The sequence below is a fragment of the Chaetura pelagica genome, unplaced genomic scaffold, assembly GCF_000747805.2.
Source record: "Chaetura pelagica isolate M959 unplaced genomic scaffold, ChaPel_1.0 scaffold101, whole genome shotgun sequence".
Taxonomy (NCBI): domain Eukaryota; kingdom Metazoa; phylum Chordata; class Aves; order Apodiformes; family Apodidae; genus Chaetura; species Chaetura pelagica.
The window spans coordinates 6,311,080-6,332,882 of NW_009952564.1; the positions used below are offsets into that span (position 1 = coordinate 6,311,080).

Sequence of the window (21,803 nt, forward strand, 5' to 3'; positions counted from 1 at the left end):
AGGCTGCCCAGGGAGGTGGTGGAGTCACCATCCCTGGAAATGTTTAAAAGGAATATAGATGTAGTGCTTAGGGACATGATTTAAGCACTGAACCGGTAGACTAGGTTATGGTTGCTGGATTTAGATTATGGTTGGACCTGAGGATCTTCAAGGTCCTTTCCAATGAGGTCTGGATAGATGTATGTCATCTAAGGCATCATTCACTTCTTTAAAGCCTTGCAGGATGAATTTCCAGACAGACATGCCTAAATGTAAAGTTGGAGGAGGCACCAATCTGTTTTTACCTCTTTGTAATTGTGTATTACTGGCACAGATGAAGGAAGTGTTGGCTGAGAGGTGCACAGGTCTAATCAAAGACTTCAGGTGTTGTTAAGTGAAGCAAATTGTATTTGCTTTCATTTTGTGGAACAGAATACAGCAGCTTTTCACTAAGTCTGAGGTCAATCAGATTTCTAGGCATAGAATAATTTACACGAGCAGGTCTTTAACCTGCTAATCATTAGGACAACACATTTTTCAGCCTGTGCATCATGCTTTGCCTTGGTGCCTAGAAAAGCGATCTCATTTTTCACTCATGAACCTGCCAAAGTTCACAGCCTCCAGCATAACCACAAGCTGCAAATTGTCTAGGTGTCCACCAAAGGATCCTCTCCCTGTGACTGCACACCTTCACCTTCTCAAATCCATGGGAGCCTACCTTGCCCATTTAATCCCAACATTTTTACTCTGAGACAGAAAGAGAAGCCCATCAGCTCCTTGTTGGCAATCATCAAGAAGCCAAATGAATGGGACGAGACACAGAGTGAACTGTCTGAGGTAAAGATAGGTTTCTCCTCTTCTCATACAGAAAGAATATGTAGTAATAAGTATTTGTTCTGAAGGACAGATTAGGATCCCTTACTGATTTTCCTCTTATTTTTTTGCTGGACCACCCAGTGTCCTAGACAGGCTCCTGCTAATGCCCCAAAGGGTTACACATACTTGCTCAGCAGGGAACTGAAAAAAGAACAGAACTACTTTTTGCTGGAAGTGGCCATGGAAACAGCCATGTGAGCAGAGACCAAGAAAATTAAGGAACTTGAGGGAACTGGGAAGTCTTATAAAGGAAGATAAGAAAAAAAATGGCTCCAAAAGCAGACTGTTCAAGCTGTTACAGAGAAACAGGCCAAAGCTGAAGGGAATTTTGACAGAGGCAGCATGAGTACAGGAGACCTGAGCCCATATCCCTCCTCTTGCCATACTTTCCCACTGCTATTCTACAGCTGATGGGAGAGCCTGTATTTGGGGGAGGTGAGTCCATGAACCAGAGCCACATACAGATGAGCCCTTATTCAATACAGTCTCCTAAAAAAATCATAGCCCACCAGTGAAAGAGAATGAGTATCTGATAATCAGAAGTGACAGAGTTCTTTTAGAGGATTCTTTCTGTTATACTATTTGCAGTCATGCTCTTTAATCCTTAATGCTGTGTAAAATTTCATCTTTTCCAAATGTTAAAAAATTGAGAAAATTTTCTCCACTCTCAGGTGGAAAAAACAAGTAGGCAGCTTCTAAATCAAGTAGCTATAAATAAGGAAATTTTTAGTACTTGATATTTTATCTTGGGAGGCACAGAAAAATCCCGTGGTTCCCATGATGAGACATATTTAAAGCTTTCTTAAACAGTAGATGGTAAATTCTTAATAGGGGAATTACAACCAATTAAACCAACTTACAGAAGTTCTGTGATAGTCTTCCTGCTGTCCAGTTCAAATGAACTGATCACCAAGGTAAAAATGTTATTTTTATGTACAGACCCACATAAGCACCCTCCACAATTTAGATAAACCAGTTCCTCCAAAAAGGTTTGTATTCTGAGTACTTAAAATTAACAAATGACAGACACCTGGCAAATAATGTGCTAATGGCATAACATCATTGAAAGGCAACAAAATTAAACAGTACATAATTAAATTGTAGAACACACCATTTATCTTCCCCAGCCACTGACCTTGCTGTCAAGGGCTGGTCTGGACAACAGCTCAAGCTAATGGACCTACAAGTTCACCAGGTTCGCCTTATCTGTCCCACACACCAGCTGGTCAGTAATTTCAGCCACGACTACTGACTGCTGCTTCCTGTCTCAGGTGTAGAGCCTTCTTAACATAGTACTCACTCTCTCAGGTCACTTCCTATCAAGAAACCCTTGAGCTGATTGTGAGAAGATGGAGGAGGTGCTGAGCACAGGCAGAAGTACCACAGCAAATGAGACTGGTTTCAGTAAAAAGGTTTTATTCTGTCTGGTTGTCAGAAAACTGCTCTCTGGAGATGCTGGAGGATGCACGTTTGTGAGGTGAACTCATTGCCCCTGGGACTGAGGAAAGCTTCTTGAGGGTAACGACCCACAATGCTTGATATGAAGTACGTGTGCACACAAATTTGGTGCTTATCTACTATTCATGTGTTTGATTTGGAAATGAAGTGAAAAAATGCACAAATATCAAATAAACCTGACAGAGAACACCTCATAATGGTGGTAATTTAAAATATAACCTGTGCCTTTGTAGCACCAGATACTCCTACCCAATCCTGTTATCCCCGACATACTCTTTCCTCATGCTGATTCCCTCTTCTAAGGCAAGTGTGCATACTCAAAAGCCTGGATCAGCAGGATGCTTTACATTTTGGTACAGCCATCCTTCTTCACCAGACAAGCAACACAGAAATGAGACGATATTCTTCCTGACTGTGGAATCCTCAACAAACAGCACATTATTTTACTTAGCTATGGTGTGAGTATCCCACTTTACTTTAAAACTTTACAAGGTGTAAGGGAAATAATTAAAAATATATTTATTCTGGATTATTTTTATTGACACAGTGAAAGCTAAATCTGTCTGTGACTTGCCCACTTTTGCCAGTGTGCTCCTGAAAAGCAGAATAGCTCTGAAAGGTAAAAACCTCAGAGAGAGCCAGCAATTGCAGGATTCTCCTAAAACAGATTCAAACCCTGCACTCTTCAACTCCAAGTAGAGCGGTTTTGGTACACCCAAATCAGGTACCTAGAGCAATGCAGGTTTCCCACAAATGCCAAGACAAAGACTTTTACTTTGATCTGACTGGTGGTTTTGAGTTGACGGAGACTACATAGGAATCAAACTGAAGTTCCTACCTGCGAATCCTGATGTCTGCAAAGTTTGTGGCATGGATAGCTTTAATTTTGGTTAAACTATCCTAAATAGAGGAAATTACACAGGCAAATGGGGATGTGATCCTTCTTATATTCATCCACATTGTTTTGATTTCAAGCATGTTTGGGCCCAGGTTTTCTGTGATGACCAGAACAGAGCAAACAGAATTTTCTACATATTGGGCATATCTTCATTTGATAGCCTTACAAGCTAATTCTGCTATTTAAGAATGCAGTAGATATATAAAAAGATATACTAAATATCACAATGGATAGCACAACCAAACATACAGGAAGGTATAGAATATTCATAAAAGATCAGAAGACCATCCATATGCCAGTGGGCAGAATTCCTTGAATGAATGAAAGTGAATGTGACTAAGTTGTTAGTATCATTGGACAGTGTGCTGGGCCATGTTGTCTAGACTGTGCTTTTGCCAAGAAACGTTGGATCGATGATCCTTGAGGTCCCTTCCAACCTGGTATTCTATGATTCTGTGATTTTATCATGCACAAATATCATTGCCAAATCAAAGCAGCTATCTATTATTTTCCCAACACGCACAAATTATTATCCTCATTACTCAATCTGCTTCAGTTTGATCCTATATACGCTTAAAACTGTGGAAAAAAAATATAGCCTGTATGGAAAATTGCTGTGGTATTGCAAAAGACATAAAGCTTGCCAAAGAAAATGAACTCTAAAAACTGTTTTCCTTGTTCATGTGCTCTCTCCAGGCCCTCTTGTTTATGTAAGGGCTCAATATATGATCAAGTTACCTTGCGTCAGCCAGGCTATGGTAATTGTCTGTGTGTGCACTTTTGGCCCGTAGCAAATGCAAGAAAATTTAACTTAGTTTCAGCCCCTTTCACTGCAGGCGTACCTAACACAACTTACCTTCCATTCCCTGTGGGGTAGGAGTGTGGATATAACTTGCACACAGCAATATGCTGTGTCCCAGAAGCCTTATGCTGTGTCTGAGACCCAGGATTGTGAAAGGCACCCTAAGAGCTTCAGGGCAGCATGTCTTTTTTTCTGCAAGTATATTGCACAGGCACACAAATGAAGGACTTACCTGCCATGCCTCAACCTTCTTAATGTCTGCACAGGATCCATTAGTAAAGAGTCCTTTCCCAGGGGTACAGGTATATATATCCTGCAAGGCATGGGCAATAGAATATACTGCCAAATACACATTATAGGATATCCGCAAGTGCGTGTAGTCCATGTACGGTGTTTCCACACTGGTGATGTTCTCATCCCCTGTGCATGGAGGTCGGAAGGCAGCTGTTCCATTTCCAGCTCCCAGTCCCTCTTCATGGCCCTTGTAGAAGGAGGTTGAAGTTGGAGAATTTTTTGACCCATCAGGGAGATAGCAGTTAAACGTCTCTTCCCAAAACTCCTTGGCAAAGCCATTGTTGTTGGACTTCTTGGGATGCACCTTCTGCAGGAACTCACGAAAGCCTGGGATCTGTCCTGCCTTCAGTGCAAACCCAATGGTGCTGCCAATGACACGGAAGAACTCTGGCATGGCTATCAGGGAAGAGCTGGCCCAGGCCTCACTTGCCAGCCAGATCTTGCCGGTGATGTTTCGCCTCACGATCTCTTTGATGAGGGGCTCCAGATCCGGGCCACTAGAGAAAACAACAATCACCCTTGCTGTGGAATTCTGGATGACCTCTACCACCTGCTGGATCTCCTCTTCATCTGAGTACTGGGAGATGAGCTCACTAAAATCAATGCATATGTCTCTCTCCTCTGCCTCCTCCCGAAACTTCTCAATTCCTGGCCGGCCATAGTCATCATCAGCTGCAATTGTTCCCACCCAGTTCCAGCGGAAGTACTCGATGATGTCTGCCATCGCTGTGGCCTGGTGCTCATCATTGGGGATTGTGCGGAGGAAGGACTTGAACTGGTTCTTGTTGCTCAAGAGACGACTGGATGAGGCATAGCTGACCTGTGAGAGCACAGCGAACAAGCAAAACACACCATACAGTGAAATGCCTGGGAAGAAATTGCCTACATTTATCTAGCATCACTGCCAACCTGTGTAACCTTGGATGGGATGAAGAGAGAGCTGAGCACCACACTGGCAACCATGTACTCTTAGCCTGTGGCTGTATATGACTCACTTTGACAGTCTGTATGTTCTTGTAGCTGTGACTGTCTTACAGAGGCACACACACAGGAGCAGCTGCTTGGACCCAACTGGAGCAAGCTTGTGTGCACCTGAAATATCAAGGATCTCAGGGAGAGAGACACTGTCACTAGCTTGGAGGAATGGCAAAGAGGTGAGCCTCAGGTGGCCCGCATTCACCATGCTGCAATTTCTGTCAAATCCAGAAACAAGAAGAATGTACCTTTTAGATAAAAGGGCAATGCACATAATTCAGACAAAATTCAGGCTTCCTCTGTCCTGAACCAGACGTGAGACCCACGTCAGATGTGAGTGGGTTGGTACTGCCACTCAGGACCTACTCTGAAGAACACTGTCTTTCTCCTTGCCTCTCACCTCTGTCCCCATCTTTAAACAGGCTCTATCAGGCACCATTTGTGTATTATATACAATCCTTGCCATCTGAAGTAAGAAGAATGTGATGTATTCTCAGTCGCCTTGACCCTGTGGAGTGTTAAGGTCATGCTGGTCAATCCTACTTTAGCAGTATTTCCTGATTGCAGGCCAGAAGGAGCAAAGAAGCCACAAGGAATTCCATGGTCCACGAGCCACTGTGTTTTACAGTCTAAATGAGATTTTATTCCCTTTTCTAAAACTATTAATTTTATTTTTTTTTTCCTAATCAGGATATACACTCATAAGATATAATCTGGATTTTCTACTAGTAGGAATTAAACCATAAAACCCAGAAGAGAATAGTTTAAAGATCTGGAGGACTTTTAAAACTCATGCATTTTGAGACTGGTATTTGAACTCTTTATGAATGAAATCTCACATTGAAAAAGTCTTTTATAAAGAGCTCACTTTGTACAAAGTGGAAATTTATAGAAAACCTTAACTCCTCCTTAAACTCTGGCATTCAATGTTTCTGCAAGAAGAAAGAGGTCTCCTGGTGCAGTTTCAAGGGCCACAGGAGCAAATCTACCTTTCACAGAGCTATACTCTCCCCTGGACAGGCTCCTGCCCATGCTACTCTCATTTCCTAAAACCTAGAGCCAGTGGGTACAGGCAAGGTACCCCACTCACACACGTGCTGTAGGGGTACACTGAGGTGAGATACTGAGCAACAGAACTGGAGTAATAACATTTTTTGTTTCTATGTCAACAGAATGAGTAATGAGCCTTACATTAATTGTAAAATATCCCTCCAACCTGTTCTAAAATGCCAGGTCTATTAAGCATGGATCTGCTAATGGCCTTGCTATAAATGGCAGTGATAATGTGTATTCTAATGCTACCCAACAATTCCTAGTTTTAAAAGCCTGCTTTCTGTTTTCAAAGCTCAACCACCTGGCTGAGATTTCGTCCCAGAACAGACCCTCATGACATCTACCTGTTGCAGCAACCTCTAGATAAGACTACTGCCTCCTACTGCAAATGCCATTCCTGGTTCACAGGGTAAGTCTGAGAACTGCAATCATATCTCATGTTCAGTTCAACCAACTTAATCTTCTCAGCTGCCTTTATTTACCTGGCAATGCAATGTGTAAACTAACAGTATGCCTTAAAATCCCACCATGGTGTTTATTACACGCTACCTTCTGATGCTACTCTGGACAACACCTAGATAACATATAGTGGTCTAACCATTCTTGCCCTGCTTAGAGACCAAATGTCCATTTTTTCAGACTCCCGTGAGACAGACTGATGACTTTAAACAGACAAGATATACTGCTGTACACCAAGCAGACAAGAATCCTTCCTTCCTTCTTCATTTGTAGTGTGGATGGGAATAGGAGCCACAGTTGAAACAAAGATACCACCCCTCAGAACAGACTCAGAGTGCAGTGTGACACAATCTTGTTGTAAGGACTCCTGTGAGCTCTGGTATCTGTATTCATTTTAGAAGAGGAATTGGAAATGTTAGGCTATACAAGCCAACACATAAATGGATAAGGCCAAGCACTATTTCCAAAGTCATCTTTAGTGTGAAAATCTAAAACCAAGAGCAACAACATTAAGGTGTAAAATGCCAGGGTCATACTTTGCTTAGGGTCTTGGCAGAGCAGCAAGTTTGTTAAACAAAAGGATGGGACCATGGTTACTGGCACTGGCCCTAGAAGAGTCAGCAGACAACTAGAAGGATGCTGGGACACAGGAGCTAGCACAACTACACCACTACACACATCCCCAAGGAAAAGATGGGGCATATCCACAAGCTCTCACAAATGCTGTTTTAGAGGCTCTAGGGGAAAAGAAAGGCAGGTCAGCCCAGGAAAAACCTTCACAGCACCTGATCAGCAAAAGCAACAACTTTGCAGAATCTTCTTGAATGATCAGAGATGCTGAGAGACCAAAGAGTAGCTTGCAATGACTGAACTCTGCCTTAAGTGGGATCTGTGAGATCTGGGCATATACAGACAGTGACCATGGTGAAGTAACATCCCAACTAACCTGTCAAGGCTGACAACTGCCAATGACTGATCTAAGTTACCCTTGTTCACAGGCTAAGCTACTCTAGAGGACTGTAGTCCTTTTAGAATAAGTGGCTGTTGGCTGAATGTTATTACTGGCTGCTTGGTAACTTTTGTGTTTGGAGTAACGAGTCCTATTTATTCTTTAAGAAAGACCCCATATATTTTGTTGTTTCTCTCCTTGAGGTTGTACTAGAAATGGCAAAGATTAAACACGCCTTGGAGGCTGAACTCCGCTTGAGACCTTCTGGTGTGCAGTTTGGACATATTGGCAAAGAGTGGGATGGAGAAGCTGGCACAGTCACTGCACATATCTGTACTGGACCAAACAAATTTCTGGCAAATATCAGCCTGAAGACTTGTATCTGAATAAAAAACCTATTTGGCTTGATTTGACATAATAACTTTGGAAGAAAATACACTGCTTTATTTAATGTAAAATGTTGTCCCACTTTAAAAATTCAATGCTTCTCATCACTGTGTTGCCCCTCCACCCTCCAAGGTCATTTCTATACCTTCATTTGAAACAGAGGTGGAGCACATAAGGCAGCAGCAGTGCAGTTCCCTGTCCTGGTTCTATAATGTATTTAAGGATCCCCTCCAACCAGCAATACCCCCAGCTGTACCTAAACAAGAGAAGTGAAAGCATACCTGAGGTATGTAAAAGAGTCCCAGCAGATTGGCCACGGCAGTAGAGATGCCAGAGCCGGTTGCCCCCACGACTGCAATGGTGGAAGGGATATGTTCTGAGCAGTTGCAGAATTCATCCAGGTTCAAGGAGTCTATCTTGTTCTGAGCCACAAAACTCAGTGTGGCCTCAAGGGCTTTAGAGACTGTATTGCAAGTGTCAAATATCCTGTATCCTAGAGTCATGTTGGGAAGGAGAGTTGGACTACTGTTTATTTCTTCTATGGCAAAGATCATAGCCTGGAGCCAGCGGAAGCCTCGGAAATTATACCTGGGGGAACAAAAATAACATAAAACAGAGTAAGAAGGGGGAGAAAAGAGGAGACCATGACTGAGATACAGATAGAGAGAAGAATTCCAGATCCAAAATGCAAAAAAAACTTATGTGATTTCTTGCATCCTACTAAACTGGAATTATTTTTCTTTTGTATTCAGTGATTACAGAAGAGGTATGTGTATGCTACAAGGTTTTATTCTGATTTTCAGCTCTTCAGTTTGGAAGCTCACTTCAGAGGTCATGAGGATGAGGTGAACTTTTCTAAGTCCTCTGAAGTCTGGGAGAGTTGAAAGAGAGAATGCCTGAGGTGCTAGCTCTGGCCTATCCCTTCTGCTCAGTACCCTAAACCTGGGCAAACGCCCCAACACAAAGATACATCTACCAGGTTTCTTTCCAGGCGCCTCTGACATGTTTCTGAATGCAGATGGCAGTGTCTGCAAAGCCTGTGCTGATCGCAATGCTGTCAGGGACTTGGGCTTAGGCACACTCAGACTGACAGCTCCTGCTGACTTTAGGCAGGCAGAATAAGCACTGGCATGGCACAGTTTTACTTGAACCTCCTGTGCTCCAGTTTGTGCCCATTGCCCCTTTTCCTGTCATTGGACACTGTGAAAAAGAGAGTGGCCCCATCCTCCTGACACGCGCCCGGTAGATATTGAAAAGCATTTATAAGATCCCCCCCCTCAGTCTCCTCTTCTCCAGGCTGAACAGACCCAGCTCTCTCAGCCTTTCCTAGTAGGGCAGATGCTCCATTCCTCTAATCATCTTTGCAGCCTGCACTGGACTCTTCCCAGTAGTTCCTTATCCTGAGGAGCCCAGAATTGGATGCAGTATTCCAGATGTGGCCTCACCAGGATGGAAGAGAGGGGGAGGATAACCTCCTTTGACCTAGTCCCTGGATGCAAAGGTGCCTGGTAGCTCTGCTCAGGGAAATTTAGCCTCACATCACACACTTCACACTGTGGGTGAGGGCACAGTCGACCATACTAGAGAACAGAGACATAGTATAAACATAAATCCTATATTTCTAAATTAGATACTTCAGTGTTCTCATTAAAGGAATAACTTCTCTCTTTATTATAGTGCTCTCATAGATTTGCTTTAGACATGAATTCAGAAGATGCAATCAGAGCTGGTCTGTGAAATTCAAATTCTGTTTTTTGAAGCCTTCTCTGTTCTCTAGAATGAAGCAGCTGAGTTTTAAGTCTCTCAAGTGTGCATAGAGCTAAGCTGGAGCTGGGGAGTGGTAGCAAGAGTGCTCTGCAGGACCTGGGAGTCCCTGTTTACAGCATTGCTCGGGTTGACAATGAAAGGAGCTGGTGCCTGCACTGAGTGGCTACTTACTCAAAAAAAAAGAGAGAGGCTTCTTTGTGGAAAGCAACAGAAAGGAAGTAATTTTGATTATGTGTTATTCTCAGTTTAACCAACTGTAAAACTGCAAAAGGTTGTGTGCCTGTGAAGCTGCCACATTTTAGTGTAATTCAGCTGGAATGGCAGAATCTTTCATAAACTGAAACCTGCCCTTCCTTGCAATGGTCAGGATAGCACTTAGTTTGCAGTTTTGTTTTGAGTTGTGTCTGGAAACAGAAAAGTGTCAAAGCTGTTATGCTTGATATCCACTGGGAAAGCTGATGGGCCCCAGAACTGGAGAAGTCTGGGGAAAAGGCCTGCCCAAAAGCAGATTTTATATGAAATGGTAGATTTTAGGTTTCACGCGTGCCATTTTGAAATGCTTTGAGAGATCTTCTCATTACCAAGGTGAAGATTTGTAAACTTAAACTTCATGAAATCATGAACTTCCAATCTCTGAGATTTGTAACCTGAGCATTTTTTAGTTGCTCAGTTAAATGAGTTGCTTCCAAAGTTGATGTTAGCTATGTCTGACTTCTTTAAACCTAAATGAACATAGCCACATTACTTCAATTTTAGGAGTTTTATCATATTTATCTGAGATCCGAAGTTCTAAAGGTATCACATCAAAGTTTTAAGTTTTTTAGTCTTAAAAACTTCACTTATTCAACTTCATTTCACCTGCTCCAGACACCTTTGGCCAACTTCCAAATGAGGTTCTGCTCTGAGGTTGTACCTCAAAGACCAGATGGTATTGTTTCCGCACAAATCTCTTCAAGTCAAAAAGCTTCAGGCAAATAACAATCCGTAGCTATAATTTATGACCAGAAGGACAGATAGCTATTTTAAGATCACCCTTAAGAAAATGGACAACCTTTAAAACACGTGACTGTGTGTTATAGTTAGAAGTAATTTGGTAATTTAGACATTTTTTGCTCCAGTTTCAAACCATTAAGGAGTGAGATGCAATGTGAGAACTCTGAAAGAAAAGACTAGTCTCAGAGAGAAACAGGCAGTGAGTGTTGTGTCCAGAAAAAAGGTGGGCTGGGCACACCACGCTGCCTCACGTGGTCACTAACACTCGCTGGGATGAAGGAGAGCAAGGAAGGGTTTTGTGACACTTTTTTTAAAAAGCTAAATGCATTTACAGATATTTTTAATTAAAATGAAAATGGGATTTGAAGCAAGGAACTATATTCAGGGTCCTCATGTAAAAGACAAAAATCTGAAAGCATGTTCTATATTTAAAGGGCAGACTGATGAGAAACTGGGAAGTTCAAAGATACCACTATAGCACTGTGAAAAGCTTCACACATTTGAGCATGTATAAAGTAAATTCAAGCCTGCTTATGCTAAATTACAAAGGTGGACTATGACAGGGAATGATTTTGCCTGCTTGACAGCAATTTGGTTTTATTTTTTTTTAGGTGCAGCACAGTGGTATCTTCAAAAGCAGCGAGAAATGGACTGTATTCCCCTTGACTCGAGGAAACATGTTTGTAATTTCATTCAGTAGATGCAGACTAAGGCCTATGTTGCACAATTGCCTATATTTTCCTTTCTGACATGCTCCTGATTAATGTTTATTTTGGAGCATAGAGCCTGTACTTCAGATACTTGAGTTTGGAGTGGTTTTATTTTGGAGGGGAAAGAATGGCAAGGAGTGTTTTCCGGGAGCTACACTACAAAATTTCTTTGAAATGCTTATGATAATTTACCTCAAACTAGACCAGGAAGCAGTTCTCTTCAGTTGCACCTCTCCTGGTAGCAGCATCAGCAGATCAAAAGAAGAGGATGAGATGGGATGGAGAGGAATAAACTTTGCTCTCTTCTCTGATACCTGATAGAGCCTCAGACAAGGTCTCATTTTGTTAGCTAGTCCTGTGTTGTATCAATACTGTAACATGGCTATGGTGAGATGAAGGCAGTGCCACTAAACTGGTCTAAATGAAGCAAAATTTTGTAATTTCTTCAATGCCAGTGAATGGAAATTGTGTGGTTAAATTATCTCCCATTGTAGTGTAAGACCCCAGCAAGGGGCTGCAGATAGGTTCTTCTTGGCTTGGTATGTACATGAGGGATGGGTAAGAGCACCCTTTGAACCTGCCAGCAGGCTAAATGAATGCAGCTGATCTCCTGTGCTGTTCTGCTGCTATGACTAATATGACTAGTCACTGTAGTGCTCTGTCAACCATGCAGAAATTTAACTGGTAATTTCCATGAAGAAACTGCAAAGAGTTTGCTAACAGAAGCAAACTTTTCATGAGATTTCCAGAAGCTTTAAATAGCCACTGATACTTTCTTGGTGGAAAATAAGCAGCTTTCAAAACTTATTTTCTGCCATATTACTTTACAGGTACATTGGCATAGGCTTGTATTTTAACATTCTTGAGATGTGGTGCTATAAAAAGTGGTCATTAAGATCTAAATGATAGTTTAATGTAAAAAATTCAGTGCCCAAAGGTGTAGATAGGAATTTTTACATACACTCCGCTCTTTACATGTTTCTCCTCTGATGCCTGTTCTCCCACCTGTCAGAGTATGCAACCCACTGATATTTCTGTTCTTAGGCAGGAGCTCAAACAGTGAAAGACAAATGAGAAACAATTCCTCCACAAATCCACATTTTAATAGTCACATCTGCAAGAGACACATTTTTCTTGGTGGCCGCCCAGTTTGCTAGACAGTAAACTCTCAAGATCTCTCTGACTCCTGCAGGTTTCTTTCTAGTTGGTATAAATGTGTCTGTCAAGGGGTGCTCCTGATGGCTTAAATGTCTCAGTCCATGTTACAATGCAAGGATACATAAATTCAGGGACATAAGATCACTGCATAGTTTTAGTTCCCAATAGCTCCATCCCGTTTGTTCCGTTTTGTTTAGTTTGAACAGCTCATACTGTGTGGATTCAGCAGGGAGATTAGTCGTGATCCATGCTGGTCTGTAAGGGATTAATTCACAGCCTCATATGCATTCATGATCTTAATTTACTACAACTTGCAAGGCACTAAACTAAAACCAATAGAATATGAAGGGAAAGAAGGAAAAATTAATGTAAAAACTGTAAATACAGTTTTCATTTACCCTCCTATATCTGACATTCTTTATTCAAGAATGATGGCAAAGCCTGCACATGCCTCTTGGCTCATGCCAGTACTTCTCTTTCTCTAGTGGTTGTATGCACATACTAATTTCTCTGTCCTCTCTAGATTTCCAGTACATTAATTACATGTTATTGCTGCTACTACCACTGCTATTACTAAGCTATGCAAAGGGGAGACCTTCAGTCATTTGTTGGATTCCTGTAGTTAGCAGGTATAACAAGTTGCTTAACACCTTCAGAAGTTAGGGGTAGAGGTCAGGGGAATCATGTAGACCAAAGGAAAAATAAAATAAAATTCAGAAGGTTGGTGGAAGAGAAAGGGGAAAATAAAATAATTTGGTCTCAGGGAAGAAGTCCTAAAAATGTTCTATATTCAATTCTGCAGTGGGATTAGCAAATACCCCCACAAGGGGCAGAACTAAAATTCTCTGTTCTCTCAGACAGATGTCCAGACTCAGTGAGCTGAAGTGCCCCAGAGCCATGCTCTGTGAAGTTCTGCACTATGGCATGGGATGATGTCTCGTCACAGCTTCAGAGCCTGAAAGCTAAGTGTCACAGTGTGAGCCCTTGGCTAGATTGCTGATCAGAATAGCAGGGAATATAAATTAAAACTTGTGACTCCATGTTGGCAATGCTGTATCTCAGGTCAGTAAAGATATGTCCTCACTGCAAAAGTTCATTATAGCAAGAGGAATCCATGGGTACCACCCATCCATGTAATAATGCTAGCAATAATACTAACGAGACCACTACCATTATCACCACTGCTAATCTACTTGAAATCAAGAAAGGTCAGAGAAATCAGGGTATAAATAGGCCTGTGTGGGCGCTGACAGGGAATGGGGGTCAGGGACTGCTTGTGCTGTGCTCAGCCTCTGCCTCCACTGCACACATCAGATATGCATCAGTAAATGTTATAAGGAATGTTGCTGCAACAGTACATGAGACATACAAAGACAGCAGGTGTATTTCTATCAACTGTGGGATACTTGATTGCTTAAACAATAACCCAGGTCAGTATTTCTGAAACATGGGAAACAAAATGGCTCTCACTTTCCATACTCCTATCTGGCATTTGGTGGGGCAAAATCATGACTAAGTTTTCACTTTTGGACTGTGCAACTCACTGCTTAACGCATGAAGATGAATTTTCAGAAGAATTACCACAAAAAAAGAACAAAAGGACAGATCATTACTGTTCCTTTTTTCTTTCGCTGCTGAGTCATGCATATAGATTTCCAAATAATCATGTGTAAGGTATGTACTGGAAGTTGAGATCAGTATGTGTGCTGACCAGGGGAGAAAGGTGCTGTGCCAAAAGAGTGAAGAGCATGAAAACTGAGAAAGAGGACAGAATACCGTCCTACTCATTTTAGAAGCCCTGTTTGGGAGCATAGGTGTGGCACTGAACACAGCAAAATGTGTGGGAAGAGGAGAGAGAGTGTATCCTCAGCAAGTTCGCTGATGATACCAAAGTAGGAGGGGTGGCTGACACTCCAGAGGGCTGTGCTGCCATCCAGCCTGACCTGGACAGGCTTGGAGAACTGGGCAGAGAGAAGAACCTCATGAAGTTCAACAAAGGCAAGTGTAGGGTACTGCACCTGGGGAGGAAGAAACCCAAGCACCACCATAGGTTAGGGGTGGACCTGCGGGAAAGCAGTTCCAAGGAGAAGGATCTGGGAGTCCTGGTAGACAGTAAATTATCCAGTAATGTGCCTGGGTTGCCAAGAAGCCAAATGGAATCCTGGAGTACATAAGGAAGAGTGTGACCAGTAGGCTGAGAGGGGTCATTCTACCCCACTACTCTGCCCTGGTGAGGCCAAATCTGGAATATTGCATCCAGTTCTGGGCTCCCCGAACTACTAGAGAGAGTTCAGTGGAGGGCAACAAAGATGACTGGGGGATTGTAGCATCTCCCTTATGAGGAAAGGCTGAGAGAGCTGGGACTCTTTAGCCTGGAGAAGAGAAATCTGAGGGGAGACCTTATTAATGTATACAAGTATCTAAAGGGTGGGTGCAACGAGGAGGGAGCCAGATTCCTTTCTGTACTTCCCAGTGACATAACAAGGGGCAACAGGCACAAGCTGGAACATAGGAAATTCCATTTAAATATGAGGAAAAACTTATTTATGGTGAGGATGACAGAGAACTGGAAGAGGCTGTCCAGGAAGGTTGTGGAGTCCCCTTCTCTGGAGTTATTCAAGACCCCCCTGGATGCAGTCCTGAGTAATGTGCTCTAGGGCATCCTGCTTTAGCAGGGGAGTTGGACTAGATGATTTCTGGAGGTCCCTTCCAACTCTGACAACTCCGTGATTCTGTGGATGATCCTCAAAAGAAAGAAAAACAACATGATCTTAAATTGTTTGATACTGAACTCCAGAAGAGACAGGGGCAAACCACCCACAGGGCTTCAGTGGGATGCTTAGGGCTGTTCTTCTCCAAGCAAGAAGCTTTTCTTGTGGTGAGGTGACTTGTTGCTGTTGCAGCCTAACGGAGGAGTGTGAGGAAGGAGAGAGGATGTCTGCATCCTCCTAGAGTGGCCTGGGTATAATTTTCTTATATAATACCAAATACACGTGAGAGATTAAAAGCTGTACACAGACATCTAAAAAGGGTATAAAATGGATTTGCCTCATCTTTGAAAAGATACTGCAGCTCCAGAGAAGGCTCAGAGCAAAGCAACAAGGGCGTCAAAGATATGGAACAGATTTAGCACCTTTGGTTAGGCCAGGTACAGCCATGCTCATGGTCCTTTAGTGGATTTCCCACCCTATAAAAGTCTTTGACACTACAAGATTGGGGAGATTTCACTTTGGAATGAAACTGGAGCCTATCTTTTTTTTTTCTTTTCCTCCTTCCCAGAAAATAGGAGCTCACTCATTCCAGACTAGCCACCTGCCTAGAACTGAGGAAACTCAAATGTGGTATGAAAGACTCTAGCTTATGACTTGAAGAATGTGTTTGGCTCTTAAGAGTCAGCACAGACACCCCTGCCCTAAGCTATCACGGAGCCCAAAACCAAAAAGGACCCATATGGTTGTGTTGTGAGATCTCTATACAAGTCCAGTCAGAGGAATTTTCTGACTTAAATTCTGCTTCAAACAGAAAAATCATTACAGGAGAAACATGTGCTTTCAACTGAACATGTACCAGTAACAAGGAAAACACTATAGCACATTAACTGTCCCAGGGATTAATTATCTTCATCAAGAAAATCTGATGACCAGTCTCCAAAAGTCTTCCTAACGCAATCTCCTTTGAATTAAACCTTTCCTGGAAATGGACATTTTGTAGTAGGCATGTGCAATGAAGGAGCTTCCAGTCATCTCTGGTCCAATTACCCCCTTGTTCCTATAGTAGTTGCTCCTGCCTATGCAGCTGGACCTCTGCCTTACATTAAGGGTCCTCTCTCTGCATTATACTATGAACTCACAATGTATCCAGCTTCTGGAAGGAGTGCGGCAAAGTGGCGCAAATGCCTCTTCAGTCCACTCCTCTCTTTTGCACCCATGACTTCTCTATACAGGGGTAAGATTTTACCCAGGCAAATTTCAGTTGGAGGATGCCTTTTAGCCAAGCAAATGTGACCCAGAAGGATGTCCCATTTTGCCCTTTAAAAGACTGATCTAGCTTTTCAGGATTTGCCTTTTAGCAGTGCTACCTCATTGACAAACCTTTTGGCAGCCACACACTTGTAATACTTGTGGGGGAACATTCTCCTGTGCTCTGTTCTAAAAATGTGACCATGTCAAGGGAGTTACCAAGGCTGTCCCAGTGCCAACAGAAATGAAAGCTATGTTCAGTTTCCAAATATCTGCACTGTCCTGCCTGCCACCTGGAGCAAGTGAAGAACACCACAGAGCTGAAAACATCCATCACTTTTCAGCCTTCCATTTTTAAAATGTTGCATCTGGGAAAGAAACAAATGCTGAAAATCTGGCAGAACTTGCTGCTCCGTAAAGTGGACATTTCACAAACACTTAGTTCGTTGCTTTCTTGTGCATGCACAGAAGAAGCCAAAAGAAACCCTGCTAAATTACACTTCTTTCTGCATGCTCACTATGACACCATCTGGGGATGGTCTCATAACCTAGATGGATGTGTCCTGCTCAGTGTCTCTGTGGTAAACCACACCTGGAATCTGTAAGCATAGCAGGAATGCTGTCAGCCATTCTTCATTAGCATCTGCAATAAAACTGTACTAGATCCCCAGCCTAGGATGAGAAGTCCAAATAATTCCAGATACACTTTCTAACATGTGACTACAGAAGAGGTCCTGTAACGCTTAAGTGTTGTCCCATGCATGGTCAAGACAAAATTCCACATCAATTTCTTATATTTTCTTGATACGGTATTTCAGTTCCAGTTAGTTTCTGTTGTACTTTATATGTATTATGTGCTGGGTTGTAAGGTAAAAAAATTCTCATGTTTAATAATAAAAATGGCTATACTTTAATAATAAGATACTTTGCTTGCATATGCATTTTTCCCTTGAGGGTTAACTGCCAAAGACTTAAGACAAAACCTATATGTGTTGTTTACACAGGAGAAAAGGACTTTGGGTAAGGAAAGCCTGAGTAAAGAGATCAAGCCTGGGACTTTGTAAAGGTCCTAAAGAGACATCCATGTGTTCAGTGGGATTTTTCAAAAGCAGTGACCTTTCTCACTTTCACCTATTCACTTGTGTAGGCAACTAAATAGTTCATAATGTCTTAAAAGATTAGAGGCAGAACTGGGAAAAAATTTTATTTCTAGGCTATTTTTTACTATGCATGACTGTAATAAAATTAACTTAAGGACACCATGGGTTATTTTCTATCCTTCCACTAGGAAAGCTGATTTTCAGATACTCTGCAAACGTCTACTGTGAATGGCCAGGTAGATTCATGTTTTGGCAGCTATGGGTAATACCAAGATTGCCCTCTTTCACTGTTAAAATATTATTTATGTTACTGTTTAACTCACTCACTTCCTGTTTTTACTCACCTGTTTTATTCTATTTACACCATACTTTCCCATTGCCTCCATCAGATTGTCATCAGATTACAGACTGTATTTATACCATGAATAGTTTACCACCTGTAGCCAAGAAAGAGCAAGACTCCTCCACCAAAACTTTTTCTTTTTTTTATTTTCATGGCTTACCTTATGCATTCCACTGATTCTGGTCTTGACTTTAGATCCTGGTCTTTAGCAGCCACTCCAAAATGAATGGGGAACAATCCTCCAAGAATAATGTCTCCCTTCTTCTGTGCCCGTTGGTTTGGCCCATAGGCAGCTGTGTTCCAGGTAAACAGCAAAAGAATCAAGCAGCAGTTATATAAAGTCATTGTTCCTCTTTTCACCAGGGGATTATAGGATGCAAAATTGGAAAAGGTGATGTAACGAAGCAGATGTGATAATGTCTAAGCTTCTCCTTTCCTTAATACAGCACAGAGACATGTCTGCAGGGAGATAAGCAACAAGGAGGGAGCCACAGTGCAGGTGTTTCTCCCTCTGTCTTCTCCATTGCAAAACAACAATTCATCAGTCTTTTGCTCTTCATAACTAAGGCCTTATGGCGAGCCCATCTCTGAGAACTGCAAAAGAAAGACATGAAAGGTGATCCCTGATACACACCAAGACCCCACACTGCCATGGCAGTTCTTCATTGTCCCATTAATTTCTCAGTATGCCCCCAGGGGCTCCCCCACTCAACAACATGCAAAGGACATGTTCCAACTTCAATAGCATCAGTCAGACACCCTGGTGATGCCAGCCACACCTCCTCAAACAAGTGTCATGGATTCTCTTGAATGCCTAATTCTCTACCACATATGTGAGCTGAGTGTCTTCCAACTGTCTTCCTGCCATCTTCCTACCATTCTGCATGATTCTGGTTACAGGAGACCCACTTAAATTTGTGATCAGATCTCCGTGAACAGAGCACACTGTGAGAGATTTGGATGGGTAAGTGCAGAATAAGGAAGCAACAAATGCAGCAAAAATCAAACCTTCATCTAAATAAAAGAACTATTATAATCTTTTGCTGTCAGTCCATCCTTTCCTTTCAGCTGATCATTCTTAACTCTCTAGTTTGAATTTATGCTTGCTAGAAATTAAACAAGGTCGCAAGAAGGACTTGTTTTCACATTTAGAGTGAGGACGACTTTCAGGGAAGCATTTTAAATCAAGATACTTCTCCATAATGAATCATGAAGGCTTGAAAGGTTCAGTGACCATGTCATTGCAAGCTTAGCCGTCAAGCTTTGAAGCCTGTGTCCTGGGGATGAGGAATATTGCGGCTTCTCTGTGCTCAATACATTGTCCCTGCAGCATGTCTACAGGCCTGCCAACCCAAGAACAAAATTATGGCATATGAAAATAGCTGTGGTTATGGGGTAAGAGGTAGCACAAAACAAAACAAAAAAAACCAAAACAAACAAAAAAAGGCTCTTCAGTCTATTTGGAATATGTCTAAAAGCTAGCAGTAAAAATCTGAAGTTAGTAAAATCCAGAAAAAAAGCTAGGCATATCCTGAGGCTAGGCTAATCCTGAGGACAGTTAATTTTTGAAGTAAGTCATCAAGGGTTTTCACGTGCTAAGAACCTTTTCATAAGGATGACTTAATATGCACTAAATGCACCAAGACGGATGTGACATCTACCTAAGTCAAAAGAGGAGCTACTGCAGGGAAACACTGTGATCATGGGAGTTCTCCTAGTAGTCAGCCTTAATGATTATGCTTGCTGTACGACCACCAAGCATTTGGAAATATTTCACACATTTTTGTTAAAATGAAGGTTCAGATGCAGCAGTCAGTGGGAGAAGAGAGTCAAAGCTTCCATCATTCTCATGCCTCTACTGCCAACACACTTAGACAGCTGGGCATACGCTGCACTTCTCTGTGGTGGATCCACTCTGAACTATTTTTGCTCCTCGCTTGAAGAAACATTATTTTGTTAGGAAGGGCAATCAGATCTTCAGCTAGAGATCAAAATATGTCTAGGCAAACAATTTTGTACCAGGAAATGTAGAGTCACACTGAAAGATTTTGTAGGAGCATGCCTGTTTTCATATGAAAAACCAGGTATTTCATGTTTCAGTGTCCAAGTGACTCAATCCAAAGTCAGAAACCTGGACATGAAGAATCCAGCTGCTGCTGACAATGGCAGTCAGAAAACACTTGGGGACACTCTTAAGGCAAACAGCTGGAGTTATGTCACACTGATATAACCAGGATATAATTTTGTCTATTGCTTGTGAGCACATCTTAACATCTGACTGGTACATTTCACTGACAAGCCCTCTGACAGCAAGATGACAGAACTTTAACCAGGGCCAGGACAAGCAGGTGACAGAGCAGTGCAACAAGAAAAAACCATCCCTGAGCTTTTGGGTTCACATTGGGTGGTGGCTGTTGCTTCTTCAGTGCCCAGCAGGGAAAAGGAAGGAAACACTTTGCTTTGTTTCAGGTAGGGAAAGGTCATCTTCCTTCCACCGTTAAACAGATTCATAAAAGCTACAAAAAAGCATATCAGACATGTTCTCTGTCTCTTCCTGGCTGAGGCTAAGTCTGCCATGTCCTGTGGGATGAACTACTGAAAGGCAAATAATCATTGTAGTCAGCTCCAGGCTCTTTGGCATTGTTTAATTTAAGAAAGGATATTAAGAAAAGGAAAGAGAAGAAAAGATCTGAAATTATAAACAGTATATGGCATCTTATGCGACAGGCAAGAGGTCACGGCTGACACTTGTGGCCAAAGGGAAAGAAGAGTAACCTGGAGCTTTGGCCAGTGTCCACTTTCTGAGGGGAAGGCCCCTGTCCACATCTGCCAGAGAGCAAGGGCATCTAGGGATGCTGGGATCACTGGCACAGCTGTCGTGCCAGGGTGGGAGCATTCTTGTTCAGATACTGCCAGATTTGAGGATAGTAAGAACAAAATGCTGCTAATCACATCTGGTAAGACATGTTGTGCCCAAAACAAGAGCAGGGTGGGTGTCACTCCTGGGTTGAGGAGTGACCCCAATCACCAACGTTGCCTTCCAGGAGAACAGGAAAGTGTCCTAGGAAAGGGAAACAAGAGGAAGAGGGGTGTGAATTTTCATTTCTTGGGTACTAAAACAAAAAATAAATAAAAAAATAAAGGTAAAAAAGCTGATACAGTGAGGTGAGGTCCACATAGGTGGAGCCTTGCAGATGCACTTCTGAGAGGCAAGAGGTTTGAGGCAGGGAACAGTAATTTCTGAAGAGTAGCTGCAAAGAGATGGGATGGTCTGACTACTGCTATTTAACCTAGGGCATCCTCACCCCTGCCTCCCTCTCCGATGGCCGAGAGACCTGGGGGGCTGCTCCTTCAGGGGCAGAGGTGGAGGTGGGCAGCATTGGGGTCCCCTGAGCATGGGCAGGCAGCTGTGCATAGGACTTAGCCAAGGTGGGATGGGATCAGTGATTTCCCACCTCTTGTGGGAACAGGGTGAACTCAAGACCACAGCCTGATTTATTGCTCTGTTTCTCTTTTCCTTTAATAAGACTTTCTATTACCTTCAAGGTTCTTTTCTTATGAAAAAAAGAAACCATTTTCATCATGAACAGATAGACAATGTAATTTAGTTTGCTGAGATGCTATGGAGGGGTTTGAGCTGATG

At 42.4% G+C, this 21,803-nt stretch overlaps 1 protein-coding gene across 1 annotated transcript in view; it reads right to left on the bottom strand.

The window, feature by feature from the left end:
• The window catches only part of CASR (calcium-sensing receptor), a 40,894-nt gene extending 22,148 nt beyond the window's left edge, over window positions 1-18,746 (bottom strand). Inside the window, exons 1-3 of the mRNA XM_009993369.1 lie at window positions 18,321-18,746; window positions 8,412-8,718; window positions 4,246-5,127 (exon numbers count right to left, since the gene is read on the bottom strand). Of these exons, the coding sequence (XP_009991671.1) occupies window positions 4,246-5,127; window positions 8,412-8,718; window positions 18,321-18,505 (1,374 nt within the window). The 5' untranslated portion in view covers window positions 18,506-18,746. The remainder of the gene's footprint in view (window positions 1-4,245; window positions 5,128-8,411; window positions 8,719-18,320) is intronic.
• Window positions 18,747-21,803: the final 3,057 nt, after the last annotated feature.